This window comes from Bufo bufo, chromosome 4 (assembly GCF_905171765.1).
Source record: "Bufo bufo chromosome 4, aBufBuf1.1, whole genome shotgun sequence".
NCBI classification, from domain to species: Eukaryota; Metazoa; Chordata; class Amphibia; order Anura; family Bufonidae; genus Bufo; species Bufo bufo.
Window position 1 is genome coordinate 6,100,155 of NC_053392.1, and position 20,274 is coordinate 6,120,428.

A 20,274-nucleotide genomic window follows, 5' to 3' on the forward strand; every position below is an offset into this window, starting at 1 on the left:
AAGTAAAGCCGGCAAGAGATTTGGCATGGTACCTATAGATCTCAAACGGCAATCCATCTGGGCCGGGAGATGAACTATACTTTAGGAACGGGAGAGTCGCTTGGAGTTCCTCCAAAAGGATGGGGGAGTCCAACATCTCTCTATCTTGGGTAGATAGCTGGGGGAGCGCCAATTGTTGAAGATATTGATCAATATCGGTACGTCTAAACAGAGACTCAGATTTATAGAGGGTAGAATAATATTTCACAAATTCCTCTCTAATCTCCTCTGAGGATCTCACCCCAGTTCCTTGAGGGTTCCTAATTTCTTTTATAGTGGTAACCTCTCTCTGGTTGGCCACCAAACGAGCCAAGAACCTTCCCGTTTTACCAGATTCGCAGAAACGATTCTGACCCTGAAAAAGGAGCTTATGTTGTGCTTTTTTAAATAAAAGTGTCTTAAGCTGAGAATTAGCCTCCTTTAATTGACCGATGAGTTGCTCCTCATGACAGTCAATCAATGCGGCACGCAAACTCCTTATTGAGTCAGTCAGTTGTTTTTCCCTACATCGTATTGCCATTCTAAATCTATGGATTTTGTTAAAATACAGACCCCTAATATGGGCCTTCAACGCGTCCCACACATAGTGAATATGTGTTGAGCCTACGTTGAAGCCCCAGAATTCCTGAATATCCTGATCTACACGGGATTGCTCCCCTATCACCTCAAACCAATGCGAGTTCAGTTTAAAGGTTCTTCCTGAAGTTGGCGCCTCCACAAACACAATCAAGACTGGAGAGTGGTCCGAGATTCCATGAGGCTCATACCTCATTCTCAGGACGCGACCGCACAGATCCCGACTAGCAAAAGCCAAATCAATACGGGACATGGACCCGTATGACTGGCTAAAACATGAAAAAAATTTTTTATTGCCATAGAGGTGGCGCCAGATATCAACCAGCGCCAGCTCCTGGCACACAGCAGTCAAAGGGGACCCGCTGCGACCGCGCCCAGAGAGTGAAGAGAACCGGTCCAACTCATGGTCCGGTACCGCATTAAAGTCGCCTGCCACCAATAAGGCACATTGATTTTTAGTAGATATATATTGAGCTAAATGTGAAAAAACCGTTGATTTAAATGGAGGGGGGATATATATAAAAGCCAATATCACCTCCTGCCCTTTCCAAAGCCCATGAAGTAATACGTATCGCCCCTGTCTAACGGTTGGAACTCTATCCCTCGATGAATATATACACTGACACCTCTTCCATAAGAAGAGTAGCAAGCATGGTACTCCAAAGAGGCCCATTTCCTTTTCAGTGTATAAGTCCTATCTGCTGTTGCATGAGTCTCTAATAATGCCACAATGGCAGGCAAATGACGGATCACAAGGTCAAATACCACCGTCCTCTTCACTCTGTCTCCCAACCCTCTCACATTCCAACATAAGATGTTACACGGCATATCATATGAGTAAAGATATCCACAATCTCAGCGGAGAGGCACGCATAGCCACGAAACGGAGAACGGCAGCCAATCCCTCCCTATAACCCACCCCCAAACACCCCCCTTCATGATTGACAAGGCATTTTACAATACCCATCAACCTCTCACCTTCCACCACACGTCCCCCCCGCCACCTCCCCTCACCCACCCCCCTCCCCACCTCCTCTTCATCATATTTCATAGGCCCCTAGAATCCAACCATTGTGCCACCTCCTCATGTGTAGAAAAGAATCGAACAGTATCATTGTCTACCACTCTTAATTTAGCGGGATATAACATTGAATACTTAATTTTAGCTGAGATCAGTCTTTTCTTAACATCAAAGAAAGATCTTCTTTTACTTTGCGTCTCCCGAGAGAAATCAGGGAATATTGATATCTGGTTATTATTAAAGTGTGTTTCTAATACTTCTCTTTTGCGTCTAAGGACCCAATCCCGATCCTTTGAACAGACAAATTTAGCTAAAATTGCCCTAGGAGGGGCACCTGGAGGCGGTTTTTTAAAGGGGATCCTGTGGGCCCTTTCCACACAAAAGGTAGATGCATCGTAGTCTGGCCCCAAATTTTCTACCAACCATTTCTGGATAAATTTCGGCGAGTTGTCCTGTTCTGCCCCTTCTGGGAAACCCACTAACCGCAAATTATACCTACGCGATCTATCCTCCAGTTCTACCACTTTCCTTCTTAACCAAATACGGTCTTCATTTACTTCTTCTAATCTATTCTTTAATATACCGTTCTCTACAGTGACAGAGTTAACTGCGGTTTCCAATTCTTTCACCTTTAGTCTCAGCTTCGTCATTTCATCTCTAATTATACTAACATCCCCTTTTACTACTGCAAGGGAAGAGGCCAACTCTGCAACCAAAGCACTAGTAGCATTTACCACTCCCAGTATATCCTGCAGTTTGTTGTTAATGCTCTCAAAGCCTTCACTATGGGAAGAGCTGGGCTTTGATAAACCCTGTTCTAAGCAGTCCGAGTTAACTGAACCTAACTCAGCCTGAGGGGCCGATCTCTGTACCCCTCCTCTAGTTTTAGGTGGTGGTGACTTCAGGAATTTATCTAATCGGGCCTGTGGGCTTCCCCCTGATCCACCTTTTGGAGAGGTCAAACCACCTGATTTACGGTATTTTGGCGGCATTTTTATAAATATAACGCATCTATGTACGTAATTCCCACACAGCAATATCTCGTATGTATATACACAGAGCACCACCCATCAATGTTAACACATGGGAGAAAGATACAGATAATGGTTAGATATAAACAACGGAGGGAGAAGTAATCACTGAGTCGGTGTAGATACCAGATACCCAGGGTAAATGCAAAATAACTGGTCATCTCCCCCAGGTCATATTGCCAACAATTATATAACGGCCATATAGAAGAAAGTACAGCAGTCCCAGTTAAACTCTAAACTAGGTGCTGAGGCTCAACTTTGAGGTATATGTTCCAAAAGACATGTTCCAAGGCAAAGTGTCCAATGGGCGCACCCTCTTAAGTTCAGTCTGCTCACACCAAAATTTGGCTTTCCCACCGCACAGATGCGGTATCGGAGTGCCCCACACAAAGCCGGAACTATCAAAAGGCCTTTACAAGGCTAGCTGTTCATCTGTACTTGCACAGTGAAGGAAGGGTCACCTATGAATCCAGCCTCAAACTCCAGTGACCACCGCAAGTCACACATCCCCAGGTCTCACAGCTCACGGCCTAGGGCTCCGGTGACCACCGCAAATCACATGGCCCAGAAGCCGCTAACAACCGAGGTCTTCCACAGGTACCGAAGGTCACACAGCAGGCCGAGGGCATCGCGCTGCTACCATCTCCAAACCGCGGCGGGGGTCAGCACATTCGCCATCAGAGGCAGCCAATTCATGAAAGGCAACCGGCACCGATCCCCTATTTCAGCCACCAAAGCTAGAGCCCGGTTTATCTGAAGGCTTACCCACTTCAACACCCAGGTCCACACGGGCATCAAGTCAGCGTGCTGCAAATCACATCAGGGAGCGGGCGTCGGGTAGCGGGACATATCAATCAGTGTTCAGGTGGGCGATAGCAGCGAACAGCGGCGGCAAGGTAAAGCAGGCAGGATAAGGCAGGAGTCCGGGGGCAGTATGATAGGAAGCTTACCACTCCAGCACCTCAAAGGCAGCGAGTCACCCTCAGCTGGTCACAGCAAACCGCCGGCGGTAAGTCAAAGCAGACAGCTTACAGCTTAGGGGGGATCACAGCTGGCAGCAGGAGCGGGATGTGATAGATCGAAGTTCCATCTAGGCTCAACTAGCCAGGCCTGGCCGGAGGGCGGCGTTCCTTGGGCTCCACATCAGAGCGGACGAGGTGAGGCGGGCAGTGAGAGGAGAGGGCTGTTGGAGGAGGAGCGCGGCGCACCTACGTCATGCCGCTACGTGGACTTGATAACCCCTTTTTGCTTCTCTGAATAACATGCTAATTAGTGACATACGCCCTAAAAAAATGGAAAGACAGAGTTTCCTTGCAACTCAGAGAAGGGGGCGTTCTGTGGGAATTGTAGTGCTATAATTAAAGGTGACACTGTAGTGCATCCCACACAGGGAGACAGGATAGAAATGAAAGATTTTGCAATGTGCGAGACATGTAATGTCATATACTGCTTGAAATGCCCATGTGGTAAGATACAGTTGCAAGTGTTGTGTGTTTCTTCCAAACAAATCAACTTTGGTTTCATCTGGCCACAGAATATTTTGCCAGTACTGCTGTGGAACATCCAGGTGCTCTTGTGCAAATTGTAAACGGGCAGCAATGTTTTTTTTGGACAGCAGTGGCTTCCTCTGTGGTATCCTCCCATGAAACCATTCTTGTTTAGTGTTTTACATATCGTAGATTCGCTAACAGGGATGTTAGCATATGCCAGAGACTTTTGTAAGTCTTTAGCTGACACACTAGGATTTTTCTTCACCTCATTGAGCAGTCTGCGCTGTGCTCTTGCAGTCATCTTTACAGGATGGCCACTCCTAGGGAGAGTAGCAGCAGTGCTGAACTTTCTCTATTTATAGACAAAGTATTACCGTGGACTGATGAACAGCAAGGCTTTTGGAGATACATTTATAACCCTTTCCAGCTTTATGCAAGTCAACAATTCTTAATCGTAGGTCTTCTGAGAGCTCTTTTGTGCGAGGCATTATTCACATCAGGCAATGCTTCTTGTGAAAAGCAAACCCAGAACTGGTGTGTGTTTTTTATAGGCCAGGGCAGCTGTAACCAACACCTCTAATCTCATTGATTGGACTCAAATTGGCTGATACCTCACTCCAATTAGCTCTTGGAGATGTCATTAGTCTAGGGGTTCACATACTTTTTCCACCTGCACTGTGAATGTTTACATGGTGTGTTCAATAAAAAGATGGTAATATTTAATTCTTTGTGTGTTATTAGTTTAAGCAGACTGTGATTGTCTGTTGTTGTGACTTAGATGAAGATCAGATCACATTTTATGACCAATTTGTGCAGAAATCCATATCATTCTAAAGGGTTCACATATTTTTTCTTGCAACTGTATATGTTAGGCAAACAACTTGGACAATAAGGATCAGAATCCATGAGCATAAGTCCAGCATTAGGAAGAAACTCAGAAGGGAGAGTAAGATGGAAACAGTGGAGGTGAAAAAACAAAGTGAAACTACAGTCGCTTGACATTTTTATGATAGGGCCCATCAGGTGTCAGATCTGAGGTGGCAGGTTCTGAAGATGGTAAAAAGTGGAGTCCATGAGGAGAATAACAGTAGAAGATTGTTACAAAGGGAGACCTTTTGGATAGTGAAACTCCAGTCTTTAATACCTAAAGGGTTAAATAAAATTCTTAGCTTTAGTGCATTTATATGCTTAATCACTTTCATGTGTTACCCTAAGTTCACACCTGAGCATTTTACAGCGCGTTCCTACGCGCTGTAAAACGCCCGACGCTCAAACAAGTACTTGAGCTTTTTTTTGGGCGTTTGTTGCGCGTTCCCGTACAATAGACTTTTGGGAACGCGCGACAATGTGTAATCGCTTGTCTCTGTATGCGCGCTTGTAAACGCCCGTACAATCGCGCATACAGAGCGCTCCTTTCAGAACGCTCAGGTGTGAACCCGGGGTTAGGGTTATTTATGGCTATGTATTTTGCATATAACGATATGGTTTGTATACACCCTGTACAGAATTATTAGGCAAATGAGTATTTTGACCACATCATCCTCTTTATGCATGTTGTCTTACTCCAAGCTGTATAGGCTCGAAAGCCTACTACCAATTAAGCATATTAGGTGATGTGCATCTCTGTAATGAGAAGGGGTGTGGTCTAATGACATCAACACCCTATATCAGGTGTGCATAATTATTAGGCAACTTCCTTTTCTTTGGCAAAATGGGTCAAAAGAAGGACTTGACAGGCTCAGAAAAGTAAAAAATAGTGAGATATCTTGCAGAGGGATGCAGCACTCTTAAAATTGCAAAGCTTCTGAAGCGTGATCATCGAACAATCAAGCGTTTCATTCAAAATAGTCAACAGGGTCGCAAGAAGCGTGTGGAAAAACCAAGGCGCAAAATAACTGCCCATGAACTGAGAAAAGTCAAGCGTGCAGCTGCCAAGATGCCACTTGCCACCAGTTTGGCCATATTTCAGAGCTGCAACATCACTGGAGTGCCCAAAAGCACAAGGTGTGCAATACTCAGAGACATGGCCAAGGTAAGAAAGGCTGAAAGACGACCACCACTGAACAAGACACACAAGCTGAAACGTCAAGACTGGGCCAAGAAATATCTCAAGACTGATTTTTCTAAGGTTTTATGGACTGATGAAATGAGAGTGAGTCTTGATGGGCCAGATGGATGGATTGGTAAAGGGCAGAGAGCTCCAGTCCGACTCAGACGCCAGCAAGGTGGAGGTGGAGTACTGGTTTGGGCTGGTATCATCAAAGATGAGCTTGTGGGGCCTTTTCGGGTTGAGGATGGAGTCAAGCTCAACTCCCAGTCCTACTGCCAGTTTCTGGAAGACACCTTCTTCAAGCAGTGGTACAGGAAGAAGTCTGCATCCTTCAAGAAAAACATGATTTTCATGCAGGACAATGCTCCATCACACGCGTCCAAGTACTCCACAGCGTGGCTGGCAAGAAAGGGTATAAAAGAAGAAAATCTAATGACATGGCCTCCTTGTTCACCTGATCTGAACCCCATTGAGAACCTGTGGTCCATCATCAAATGTGAGATTTACAAGGAGGGAAAACAGTACACCTCTCTGAACAGTGTCTGGGAGGCTGTGGTTGCTGCTGCACGCAATGTTGATGGTGAACAGATCAAAACACTGACAGAATCCATGGATGGCAGGCTTTTGAGTGTCCTTGCAAAGAAAGGTGGCTATATTGGTCACTGATTTGTTTTTGTTTTGTTTTTGAATGTCAGAAATGTATATTTGTGAATGTTGAGATGTTAGATTGGTTTCACTGGTAAAAATAAATAATTGAAATGGGTATATATTTGTTTTTTGTTAAGTTGCCTAATAATTATGCACAGTAATAGTCACCTGCACACACCAGATATCCCCCTAAAATAGCTAAAACTAAAAACAAACTAAAAACTACTTCCAAAAATATTCAGCTTTGATATTAATGAGTTTTTTGGGTTCATTGAGAACATGGTTGTTGTTCAATAATAAAATTAATCCTCAAAAATACAACTTGCCTAATAATTCTGCACTCCCTGTATATGAATCAGCTGTTGGTGCTTTAAAAATCTTACCTCCCCCTCTACCTGCACTCATGAGTAAGGGGGCATGTTCTCCCGAAACATAGCGTGGAGGGGAGGTGTGAACGATGTCTGTCTCAGCATCCCTCATGATATACCATTTTATATTGATGTGAAGTAAAAAGAAATAAAAGAAACAAAAGGTTTTTTACCAGCGACTTGTGAGTATGACTTCTGTTGCTCACTCGCATACAATATTGGCACAATGAGGTAAAATGAACACACAAGTCTGCAAGTTTGAAAGACTAATTTCTTTGTAAAACATTATTCTTACAAAAAACATCAACATATCTTCTCTCCTATGTGGATTCTCGTATGTTGATCAAGACTTAATTTCCAGCTAAAGCATTTCCCACACTCTGAACATGAATATGGCTTCTCTCCTGTGTGAATTCTTTTATGTACATCAAGGCTTGATTTCCGGTTAAAGCATTTACCACATTCTGAACATGAATATGGCTTCTCTCCTGTGTGAATACTTTTATGTCGATTGAGGCTTGTTTTCTCGCTAAAGCATTTCCCACACTCTGAACATGAATATGGCTTCTCTCCTGTGTGAATTCTTTTATGTACATCAAGGCTTGATTTCCGGTTAAGGCATTTTCCACATTCTGAACATGAATATGGCTTCTCTCCTGTGTGAATTCTTTGATGTACAACCAGACGTAATTTATCTAGAAAACATTTCCCACACTCTGAACATGAATATGGCTTCTCTCCTGTGTGAATTATTTTATGTACATCAAGGCTTGATTTCCGTTTAAAGCATTTCCCACATTCTGAACATGAATATGGCTTCTCTCCTGTGTGAATTCTCTGATGTACAACCAGATGGAATTTATCTGTAAAACATTTACCACACTCTGAACATGAATATGGCTTCACTCCTGTGTGAATTCTTTTATGTACATCAAGGCTTGATTTTTTGTTAAAGCATTTCCCACATTCTGAACATGAATATGGCTTCTCTCCTGTGTGAATTCTTTTATGTAGATCGAAGCTTGATTTCTGGTTATAGCATTTCCCACATTCTGAACATGAATATGGCTTCTCTCCTGTGTGAATTCTGAAATGTGAAGTAAGACCTTTTTTATTTGTGAAACATTTCCCACATTCTGAACATGAATATGGTTTCTCTCCTGTGTGAATTATTTTATGTACATCAAGGCTTGACTTCTTGGGAAAACATTTTCCACATTCTGAACATGAATACGGCTTCTGTCCTGTGTGACTACTTCTGTTTACAGAAAGCTCTGACTTCGATCTGAATTGTTTTCCACGTTTCTCACAATTAAACCTTTTTCCCCGTTTCTGCCCTATATTTGGGGTAATAATCTGTGATTGGTCAGAAGATTCCTCATGATTAGGATCATTATATGATAGATTTGGACTTGGGTTAATAATCTGTGATTGGTCATTAGAAAGTTCCTCATTCTTGGGGAAATTATTTGATGGCTCTGCACTGTGAAGTCCTGGATGTACATTACAGGTAATAAAATTTTCTCCTCAAGAGCGCTCCCTGGTATCTTCATCTTTATAATCTAGCGATAACATGATGTTTCCTTCAGGCTTCTCACAGGGATTTTCTGTTAAGATTAAGAATAGATTTTATGATTTTTTATTAAAACAATTGGATACATTTATCACATTCCATTCTATGATACTGTGAGTTGATGTCAGCTGAACCTGTGGTTGGGACACATGTGCATAATACAGATGGATAATATGTCCATAATAAGCTCATGTGAATCTGGCCTTAGGCTGGAGAGACACATACAATATAAAATGTGCCAAAGTCAGAAGTTGATCCATCAGGAATGTGAGGAATACACCCTTTCCTTTCTTTGCTATGTATCTGCTGTAGAAATTTAAGGCTGACTCTTGAACGTCTCCTGAGTTTCGGCAGTTTGCATATTGGGATCTGCATGTAGGAGTTCAACGTGTTTTGCCACAGGAGTATCCCTTTTGTGACGCATATCCCCCAGGTGCTCGCCCACTCTTCTTCGAAGTTCTTGGGTGGTTTTACCCACATACTGCTCTATAAATCACTCCTTTAGACCGACAGTTAATGAAGCTTTTGATGGTATATTTTTTGTGTGTTATATTACTGGTGAAAGAGTGGCCTTGGGTGATATGTGGGCAGGCTACGCAGCCACTACAGCGGTAACATCCACGGATGTTATGTAACCATCCCGCGTTATTTTTGGATGTCCCACTGTAGTGGCTATGGATGAGATGATCACGTAAATTGCAACCTCTCCTTAAATGATTTGTGGGGCCTCCGCTATCACTTTACTAATGTCAGGATCGATTTTAAGGATACCCCAATTTCTAGAGATGATCTTTCTCACCTCATCTGCTCCCCCATCGAATGTAGCTATAGGGCAGATAGAATTTTTCGCCTTCTGTTCTTCCTTAGGGTGCAAGAGTTCCGTGCGGTCACTAATTAAGGCTCTCTGATACGCCTTCCTTAAAATGTGATCCGAATAGCCCCTTTCACGGAATCTTAGATGCAAATCTCCTGCTTGCCCTTTAAAGTGACTGAGTGTAGAGCAGTTCCTGCTCATTCTCAGGTACTGGCCTATGGGGATACCCTGTTTAAGGGGTTGTGGATGATAGCTGTCCCACTTCAAAAACGAGTTTGTAGATGTGGGCTTCCTAAAGGTCTTGGTTTGAAACCCCCCCCCCCCCCCAGGGTCCCTTTCTATCATAATATCTAGAAAGGGGAGCGAGTTAGTTACAATTTCGGAGGTAAAAATTAAGGCCTATGTTATTCCTGTTCAAGGCCACTAGCAGATTTTTTAAATTCTCTTTTGCCCCTCGCCATATGACAAAAATACAATCTATAAATCTCGCCCACATCACAATATCCACTGTGTGTGTGTGTGTGTGTGTGTGTGTGTGTGTGTGTGTGTGTGTGGGGGGGGGGGGGGAAGGGGGGGGTTCAGTAAAGTCTATGCACCTCTCCCACCAGCCCAGGAACAAATTTGCATACGATCGGGCACAAGGGCTCCCCATTGCACAGCCCCTGGGCAGGTGGAAGTAGGTGCCGTCAAAGAGAAAGTAATTACAGGTGAGGGTGAATTCAAGTAGCTGCAAGATGAAAGAGTTGCATGCCTGAATTTGACAGCCCCTGGTTATCAGAAAGGACTCAACTGCTTTTAACCAAGGTGGTGTGGGATCGAGGAATACAGGGCCTCTACATCGATGGACCCAAGCAAGGAGTTTTCATCCAAGAAGACCACCTCTAGTCTGACGAGTAAGTCACCCGTATCGCTAATGTATGACGGTAATGTTTTGACAAAGGGTGCTAACAAGGGGATAACAATTAAGCCTTCGGATAAAGGAGGGAACATCATTATAATGGACACCCCACGTTAGAAAGTGATGTGTATGGACCTCCTGAGAGATGAGGGGACATATGAAAGGTTGAAGGATGATACTACTAAAGTATATCAATCAAAACTGATTAATATCTTACGTGAGGCCAAAGATAATTAACTTATCTCAGAAGAGGAGTTTTGACTTCCTGAACTGCAGACACCCGTAGGATATTAATCAGTTTTGATTGATATACTTTAGTAGCATCATCCTTCAACCTTTCATGTTTGTGACTTAACAGACATCCTCTCCTTTGTTTTACCCGCCTCCTAGCAGCGTCATCGAAGGGGAGGGCCTGGTACACTACAGACACTCCCTCCACTGATCCTGTGACTGCTGCGCCGGCCCCTGTCTGATCACGTGACGGCTCATGCGACTGATGTCATGGCTCCCCAATCCCGTGACGGGTCATGAGCCGGATGGGGTGCAGCTTATGTGCAGCGCGGCTGCCTTTAAAAAGGCCCGCTTGCACGCAATTACATGCGCTGCTGCCATAAGCTCGGCTGGATGACATCAGTTTCAGAGAACGTAGAGGGCTGTGCTATGAGGGCAAAGTCCTCCAGTAGACTGACCAGATGGAGCCTCTGCCGTTGCTGCTGAGTTTTACTTGTTATTTGCTTAATCTTTTGCTATTTCATATGCTGTAAGTCCCCTGATGAGTTGGTCTCAGGCCAATGAAACACGTCGGGCAGAGTGGTACTGGGACATAGCTATATACTGCTTGTTTTTCTGTGCATAATCCCATGTCTATGCCTGGGCAGGACATTATATACCTGCATATTTGCTTTATGTAGCTATATCTTTGCGTTTTCTTTTATTGTGCCAGGTGTCAGTTCCTCCGCTTGCTCCCTTTCCCCGACGAAGCTGGGCAGTCAACTGGCGCAGCATTGGGATATCAAGGGATACACTAGGAGGAAGGAGACACGCAGTGGGATCGCCCTGTTCAGGGTGAGCTTGTTGATCCCCAGCAAGAGAAGGATTAGAGAAGGGCCTACTAGAAGGAAGAGACCCCGTTCTCCCCTATCCTCCTCCCCCCTCTCCATCCCCCCGGCACTAATATAGCAATACTCTATTTATTCACCACTGAGTGACTGGTGAGAAGTGTGTTGCACCCTGGTTGTCGGCCTTCCGCTTCCTTTTAATACATCATTAAAATAATATACCCAAAAGTTAAGTCTTAATTGAGGTCACCCACTAATTCCGTTTTTTGTTGTATGTATAATTTGTTGGTTATCAGAGTGATCATTATCTCCCCACAGTTATTTAAATATATGCTTCACTTTCTATAAAAATAAATAAATAAAAAGTGATTAAAAAGTCACACATCCCCCAGAAAGGCATCACTAAAAAGTTCAGTTCGCCCCGCAAAACATGAGCCCCCATACAGCTCCGTACACATAATTACAACAAAGTTATAGGGTCACAGGAAGCAACCTGTTTTAAAACGTAGCCTTTAATCTAATATCAACATTAAATAAAAAAACTCCCACGGACACACATAGAAAAGAACAGAAAAGAAAGAAATATCCTTGATGACATAGGAGATAATACTGCAATCGTCCAATAGCACGGGTCAATGATAGACGTGGTGGACAGTCATGGATTCTGATCTGTCCCTAAAGCTGGCCCTAGGCTAGATAGCCCTGCCTAAAGACGGAATAGCCGCCCTGATAAGGACGATCCCGTGTTCTGGAACCTCCTTGTGAGACCTGGATAGACCCTATAATCCCGGTGAGTCTCTACTATGGGGCCTGCTCTAGGCGCACAGAAAAAAACAAACAAAACGGATATAGATTGACAGTATAGGGAGCAATGAGCCACCCACACTCATGGATGCTGCGTCTTGTGGGTGGACAGTTGCTCACACAGATATGTCATATAAGGTACACAGACAACCACAGGTGTGATCATCTATGAATATGCATCATCAGATAGGCAACATCAGTGTGTAGCCCTCACACATCAGAATTAATGTGTGATGTTCACACACCGAAAATCGCCGTACACATTTGTACATGCAAGTGTATAGTTGAGATGTGTCTACACTCCAGGCACCAGGAGCACTGCCTATGGTGGCATGCAATCATGTGCCAGTGTTCCAACGCGTTTCAACCTAATTGATTTTCGGGTTCCTCAGGGGACATATATAAGTACAATGCTGTTTTTGGCATCAATAAGAGGTAACGGAGCAGTCAGCAGAGTCCTCAGTTATGATGACACAGTTAGACCAGATCATTTACTGGTCTTATTAAGTTCAGTTGTTAAATAGCTTTAAGCGGTCAGATACAAAGACCATATATGACCCGTGGTTTTGAAAATTGCAACACAACAGGTGTGGTCTACATGGCCCAGTGTAAATGCAACCTCAAATACATTGGTAAAACATGTAGAGCATTTAAAAAGAGGATCCTGGAACACATCGGTGACATTCGCCATAAGCGTGATAAGCCTTTGTCCAGGCATGTGGTTCTTAAACATGGAGGAGACCCGAAAGCAATTAACTTCTCCATGGTGGAAACAATAAAATACTCCATCAGAGGAGGAGACATTGACATTATCCTGAGACAGAAAGAGTCAAAATGGATACACAGGTTAAACACCATGTCACCTGCAGGACTGAATGAAAACATCGATTACTCCTGCTTCCTTTAGCCAGCCATATACTATCTAATATGGGGTCGATATATATATCGTAGCACGGTAATAACTTGAGGGGAGGATGATATGTGGCCATCCCCATTACTGCAATGCTTTTATCTATCCCATGTACAAATCAATTCACATATATATAGATTATTAACTCTATTCACCATGATATGACAAAGATCTCATAAATAGCTTTATCAAGCCTGCAGGATTCTTGTCCCATGAAGATCATCGCCTCCTATGAATGTGTACCCTATGTGTACCGTGTTTGTAGGGCCAATACCTGCCCTATTTATTGTCCCCATTTTATTCATTTACACTAAACCGGTCCATGGTCCGCGCATTCATTTGCACAAATTGTCTTTTATTTTCAAATTATGGCCTATGTATCCACATTGGGTCCTTTCAACTGTATCCTAATAATGTTTTATCTATCTCACTGAACCCGGTATTGATCATAATGAGATCTGTGTACCGCAAGCATTCGATTGCTTTAAACTATACCTGCCGAGCCACGTGATTGGAGGCGACTGGCAACGTCATCAGACAGCGTCCTGACACTATGCTGATGACGCGACGCCTGCAAGGCCATGTGACCGGGTGCAGCCAGTTACGTCATCAGCGACAGCTCTGATGCCGGCTGCATACTGTGTGATACGACTAGGACCAGGTCCGCCCATAGGAATAGGGCACACCCCATGTGGGTGTGACGGGGCGGCAACACGGCACATAGGACATAGCAGATATGGGGGTGGCCTTAGCTACCCAGTAAGACAGACACGCCTATTAGAGGCGTGATCGAGGCATAGGTTCACGCCCAACCTAGGCTTGAACAGGGATGGGCGGGTGACTATCCGGCCCCTCGCATCACTCACTAAGTGCGGGCTATTTAAATCGGACAGGCTTCTCTGCATGGCGACCTCACACGCAGGACCAGTGAGGCACCATTACCTGTGAGTTCCACGGAGAATTGGGGGTTTTTCTTCTTACCTGTTAAAGGTTGGTGTGCACACGGGCTATGGCTGGAGTGACAGAGAACATACTACTAACTCCATAGACAGCCTGGGGCGCCTTTTGGCTGTATCCGGACACGCAAGTAGTATCTGGTTACTTGTTTGCTATGCTTATCACACATGTTATCACACATATGTGGCTGCTTTATGAGGTCGTTACTCTGTTTACCCATGTGGGAACTAGGTTTGCATGAGCCTGTATATCTGTGTGGTAATTTGTAACTCATGCTCTATACCCACTAAGGCGAGTGACTTACTCATTTAATGCCCCCATGGTCCTCTAATACGGTCTTTGTATCTGACCGCTTAAAGCTATTTAACAACTGAACTTAATAAGACCAGTAAATGATCTGGTCTAACTGTGTCATCATAACTGAGGACTCTGCTGACTGCTCCGTTACCTCTTATTGATGCCAAAAACAGCATTGTACTTATATATGTCCCCTGAGGAACCCGAAAATCAATTAGGTTGAAACGCGTTGGGACACTGGCACATGATTGCATGCCACCATAGGCAGTGCTCCTGGTGCCTGGAGTGTAGACACATCTCAACTATACACTTGCATGTACAAATGTGTACGGCGATTTTCGGTGTGTGAACATCACACATTAATTCTGATGTGTGAGGGCTACACACTGATGTTGCCTATCTGATGATGCATATTCATAGATGATCACACCTGTGGTTGTCTGTGTACCTTATATGACATATCTGTGCGAGCAACTGTCCACCCACAAGACGCAGCATCCATGAGTGTGGGTGGCTCATTGCTCCCTATACTGTCAATCTATATCCGTTTTGTTTGTTTTTTTCTGTGCGCCTAGAGCAGGCCCCATAGTAGAGACTCACCGGGATTATAGGGTCTATCCAGGTCTCACAAGGAGGTTCCAGAACACGGGATCGTCCTCATCAGGGCGGCTATTCCGTCTTTAGGCAGGGCTATCTAGCCTAGGGCCAGCTTTAGGGACAGATCAGAATCCATGACTGTCCACCACGTCTATCATTGACCCGTGCTATTGGACGATTGCAGTATTATCTCCTATGTCATCAAGGATATTTCTTTCTTTTCTATGTGTGTCCGTGGGAGTTTTTTTTATTTTATGTTGATATTAGATTAAAGGCTACGTTTTAAAACAGGTTGCTTCCTGTGATTACATTTATTACATATACACCACCTGTGGTTATCACTCCCTCTGACGGGATATCGTCTTAGCTGTGATTATTATAACAAAGTTATAGGGGTCAAAATATAGAGACGAAAAAATAAAACTGATTTTATCCCAAGAAAACTATACATATAAAAAGGTATCGCCAGATTCGTACTGACCTGTAGAAGAATATTAACTGGTCAGTTTTATCGCACATCGTAAATAAAATAAAATAAAAAAACCGTAAAACTGTGGTGGAATAGCTTTTTTTGCAATTTCACTCCATTTGGAATTTTATTCCGGCTTCCCACTACATCATATGCAATATTAAATGGTGGGGTTGGAAAGTACAAAGGGTTAAAGGGCAGTTTGTGCAGCCCACGTACTGGACATTGCAGTAAGTACAAGTTATTGGACTAGGAATGTAGTGTCCTCTGTGCTGCAGGATTCTCCTTTCCGGTATTGAGCTATGTCGTAGGATCTCAATACCGGAGGAAAACGCTTCAGTTCTGTCCCTTCGCTGTCAATGGGGACAAAACTGAACGGAACGGAGTCACCAGATTACATTCCGTCCCATTTGGTTGTGTTCCCATGGCGGACAGAAAAACGCTGCATGCAGTGGTCATGGGATAATGTGTCGGAGAAAACGGATCCGGCACCCATTGACTTACACTGGTTTTGGCGCCAGATGAATCTTGGTCATTTAGGTGCAGCTTTTTTACGGTGTATTGGATGACACGAGACGGGTTTACGCTACGTGGACGGACGGATTTCACCTCAGACAAGACCACAGTCAATATTTAAATCCAAAAAACTGATTATAAAAGAATGAAAATGTGCAGTAAATTGTAGATGTAAAGCATTAGATATGAGACGCTTTATCAGGACCGGTTCACACAGTTTGTTTGCGGCTACTTGGCTTAGTGTGAATGGTTCCCATAAGTGCGGACACAATATCTGCAAAGCTTGCAGGTTTTTGGAAGTGCGGCATCTGTTTCCATCTTGCACCGCAGATCCAGTCCTACATCCACTGCTCCACTACATACCTAGTGGAATAACTGCCACATTTTGCAGTGTCCAGTACGTGGCTGCACAACCTGCCCTGCGGAAGCATTTGTCACCAGCAAAAGTGCAGTTAACCCTTCCTCGGTCTCCAAACATTTCATACAACATCACAAGAACAATCCAGATGGTTTCAGATGAGGAAGGAGAGGCGTACTGACGGACATAACATCCCACCATCGCTCACCTACTAACACTTCAGGAGTGACTCTCCACCATGCTCAGGTTTCCAATTCCATCTGTTTTCAGTAAGGTTTGGTAACCACAGGGGCCGGCGCTCACCCCATAGTGAGAGGTGCATCCTGGGAGTCTCAGACTGGACATTATGTAAAGATGGCATTTATTAGTGTAACCCCGGCTGTGACTAAGACGTTATGATCGAAACGCGTAAGAAAATATATTGAAGATGGATCCGTGTTGATGGTGTGAAATAAAGTACAGAAGATGTGACGCCGCTCACAGGAGAGCTTTGCCATAGACAGCAGTAGCGGTGACCAGGAAGGGAGACGGCATGTGCGCAGTGCACGCGCCTTCCCTTCATACAGCTGATCAGCGAGGGTGCCAAGCGCCGGACCACCGCCGTTCTGATATTTATAGAAAAAGCCTGGAGAACCCCTTTAACCCAAACCCCCAACAAAAGCCTTAAATGCATCCCATGCTATTTATCTGGAGCGGAGGAAACATTAAACCTGAAAACCTCTTTAACACAATGACCGACAATATGCCTTTTTATGGTGGTCTAGTCAAAGGCCTACACGGGTCTCCCCGCGAACAGTCTGGGGGCTTGGCAGACTGCGAATATTAGGGCACGATATTGAAAATGAAGAATCGGCACGTGATACTAAGCATCTTTCATTACTATTGTGGCCATCACACAGTCCTTGAAACGCTACTTGGTGGTTTATATTGGATGGACTCCATCCTGAATTTCCTTACACGCCAGGTACGGATTCATCTCCCTGAGGTTTCTCCTTGTTTACTGCAGAAGCTCTTTCTGAATCTGAATGTAAATCTGAGATTTTGTATTTTTCTGGGGCTGGGATTGAAGGTGGTAACCCTCCTTTACTATGCTTCTCATCTAACAGCTTGCCAAAATGTATTCACAAGCCTGGGGGGGGGAAAGCAGAGTGCCCTCTTTTCTCAGGCCCAGTGATCCTGCGTCTTTGTTGATTAGACTTTTGTTTTTAAGTTTGACTGGCTCCTACAAAGAAATCCCTCAGTTATCATCATAGTATCCCTGTCCAAGGGCAGATTAGCCATAGACCTTACAGAGAAATTTCCTGGTGGGCCAATGCCCTAGGGGGCCACTCAAATTCTCCTCTCTGCTGCTGACCGGGTACCTAATGAGGTCTCAACAGTAACTAATGCTGTGAGAATCAGGTACTCTGGTACCCAGCCAGCGACCGCACATGGCCTCCTGAATTCATCCGCTATGGCCCGCACCTCACCTCCTAAGCCCCCTGCTCCATAGATGACTGGAGGAGGAGGACAGATAGCTATTGATGCCACCACAGAGGGACAGCTTTTGGGGCAGTATATTGTGCTACATTGTGTTATTGTCACGGTAGGTAGGTAAGCAGGGAAATAACCAAGCACGGGAAAACAAACAGAACAAACTAGGCCCAAAAGCTAGGGAGAAAAGGGTCACCTTTTAGCGATCCCTAAACTGCTGTGCCCATGTACATACCCTTAGGGTGAATATGCACATGCCCTCGTGCCTGAATCTAAACACCCTGGGCAAACCCTAAGCAGCAGGGAAAAGGGAAGAGGCGACCTTCTACTTCAAAGCGGGAAGAAGCAAGCGTCTCCCTAGAGGCCTAGATAAAACACACAAAGGGAAATTAAGGAAAGGACTTATCTTGAGCAGAGCTGGAGCAGACGATCCACCACAAATCAAGAGCTCCCAGGAAAGAACTAAAACCCGCACAGGCCACTGGGGGGAAGGAGGGATAAATAGCCTCACTAACAATGAAACCCAGTACACCTGAGGGAAGATGGATCCAGCTCAAATCAAAATCAAAACAAATAAGTCAGACATGTGCAGCCAGTCTGACAGACCTCCGCACATTCACAGGGCAAGGCGTGACAGTTATTTGGTTCTGCTGGGATGGTGTTTTGCACTATGTTATTGTTGATCCCGTCTACTCGTGTTGCCCCGTCTTTTGTTCATTTAGACCCCCCTACAACATGGGGCCACTTACTTTTTTTTCCAGGGCCACTTTAAGTTCCCAGTCCGCCCTTGTCTTCTAAAGAATAGTTCATAGTCAGAAGAGGAAGTGGAGTTCCTCATCAGAGGAGGCAGAGTCGGATACAGTAATAGAAGATGCTAACTTCCCAGATAATGAGGAAGATTTTTCTCAAAAGCTTTAAAATAAGTAGATACTTCCATCCTAATCACGTCTAATGTTCTCACTGAGAGATGGGGATTCTTCCTCCATAACCTTATCCACTCACTGCTTATACAATGGTGTAAGCCATGCGGGGGAAGGTTTCTTGAGGAACACTCTCTCACCTTGGTCTTAGCTCTACAACAAAATAAAAGCATTTCAGGTAACCCATGAAGTATATAAACCACAGGGTATAACTCCCCTTTAAACTTCAGCTCGCTCAGCCCTCTCCTCGTACATCCTGGAGGCAAGGCGTAGTGAACATTCCATGAAGCGATGTAGGCTGGCTGGGTTCTTTCATAAAGAAGGCGCAGTATTCGGAATGTAGGTCTTATACAGTGCCATAAAACTTATTCGTACCCCTTGAACTTTTCCACATTTTTTCACGTTACACTCACAAACTTAGATGTATTTTATTGGGGTTTTAGGTGAACGACCAACAAAGCACAAGTCTGTGTGAAGTGAGAAGAAGATAAGACATGGTTTTAAAATGTTTAATAAATAAAAATCTGAAAAATGTGGCATGCATTTGTATTCAGCCCCCTGTACTCTGATCCCCATAAATAAAATTCAGTGTGACCTTTGCCTTCAGAAGTCACCTAATTAGTAATGGAGTCCACCTGTGTGTAATGTATTCTCAGTATAACTCCAGCTCTTCTGTGAAGGCCTCAGAGGTTTGTTAGAGAACATCAGGGATCAAACAGCATCATGAAAACCAAGGAACACGCCAGAGAGGTCAGGAATAAAGTTGTGAATAAGTGTAAAGCAGGGTTAGGTTATAAAAAATATTCAATGCTCTGAACATCTCACGGAGCACTGGTCAGTCCATTATCCGAAAATGGAAGGAGTATGGCACAACTGCAAATCTAGAAATACATGACCGTTCACCTAAGGAGAGCACCAATTATAGAAGTAACCAGGAGGACCATGGTCACACTGCAGAAATCCATAGCTCAGGTGGGAGAATCTGTCCACGGGACACCTATTAGTTGTGTACTCCGCCAATCTGCCCTTTATGGAAGAGTGGCAAGAAGAAAGCCATAAGAAATCTTGTTTGCAGTTTGCCACAATCCATGTAGGGGACACAGCAAACACGTGGAAGAAGGTGCTCTGGTCAGAGGAGACCAAAGTGGAACTTTTTGGCACAAATGCAAAATGCGATGTGTGACAAAAACTACCACTGCACATGACCCTGAACCCACCATACCCACCGTGAAACATGGTGTCAGCATCATGCTGTGGGGGGGGTGCTTCTTTTCAGCAGGGACAGGAAAGCTTGTCAGAGCTGATGGGAAGATGGAAGGAGCTAAATACAGGGCAATCCTAGTGGAAAACCTGGTAGAGGCTGCAGAAGACTTGAGACTGGGGCGGAGGTTCACATTCCAGCAGGAC

At 44.4% G+C, this 20,274-nt stretch overlaps 1 protein-coding gene across 1 annotated transcript in view; it reads right to left on the bottom strand.

Annotated features, from left to right (window-relative positions):
• Nucleotides 1-16,675, bottom strand: part of LOC120997652 (zinc finger protein 260-like) — a 32,019-nt gene extending 15,344 nt beyond the window's left edge. Inside the window, exons 1-2 of the mRNA XM_040427845.1 lie at nucleotides 16,480-16,675; nucleotides 7,548-8,749 (exon numbers count right to left, since the gene is read on the bottom strand). Of these exons, the coding sequence (XP_040283779.1) occupies nucleotides 7,548-8,749; nucleotides 16,480-16,675 (1,398 nt within the window). The remainder of the gene's footprint in view (nucleotides 1-7,547; nucleotides 8,750-16,479) is intronic.
• Between the last annotated feature and the right edge of the window lie 3,599 nt (nucleotides 16,676-20,274).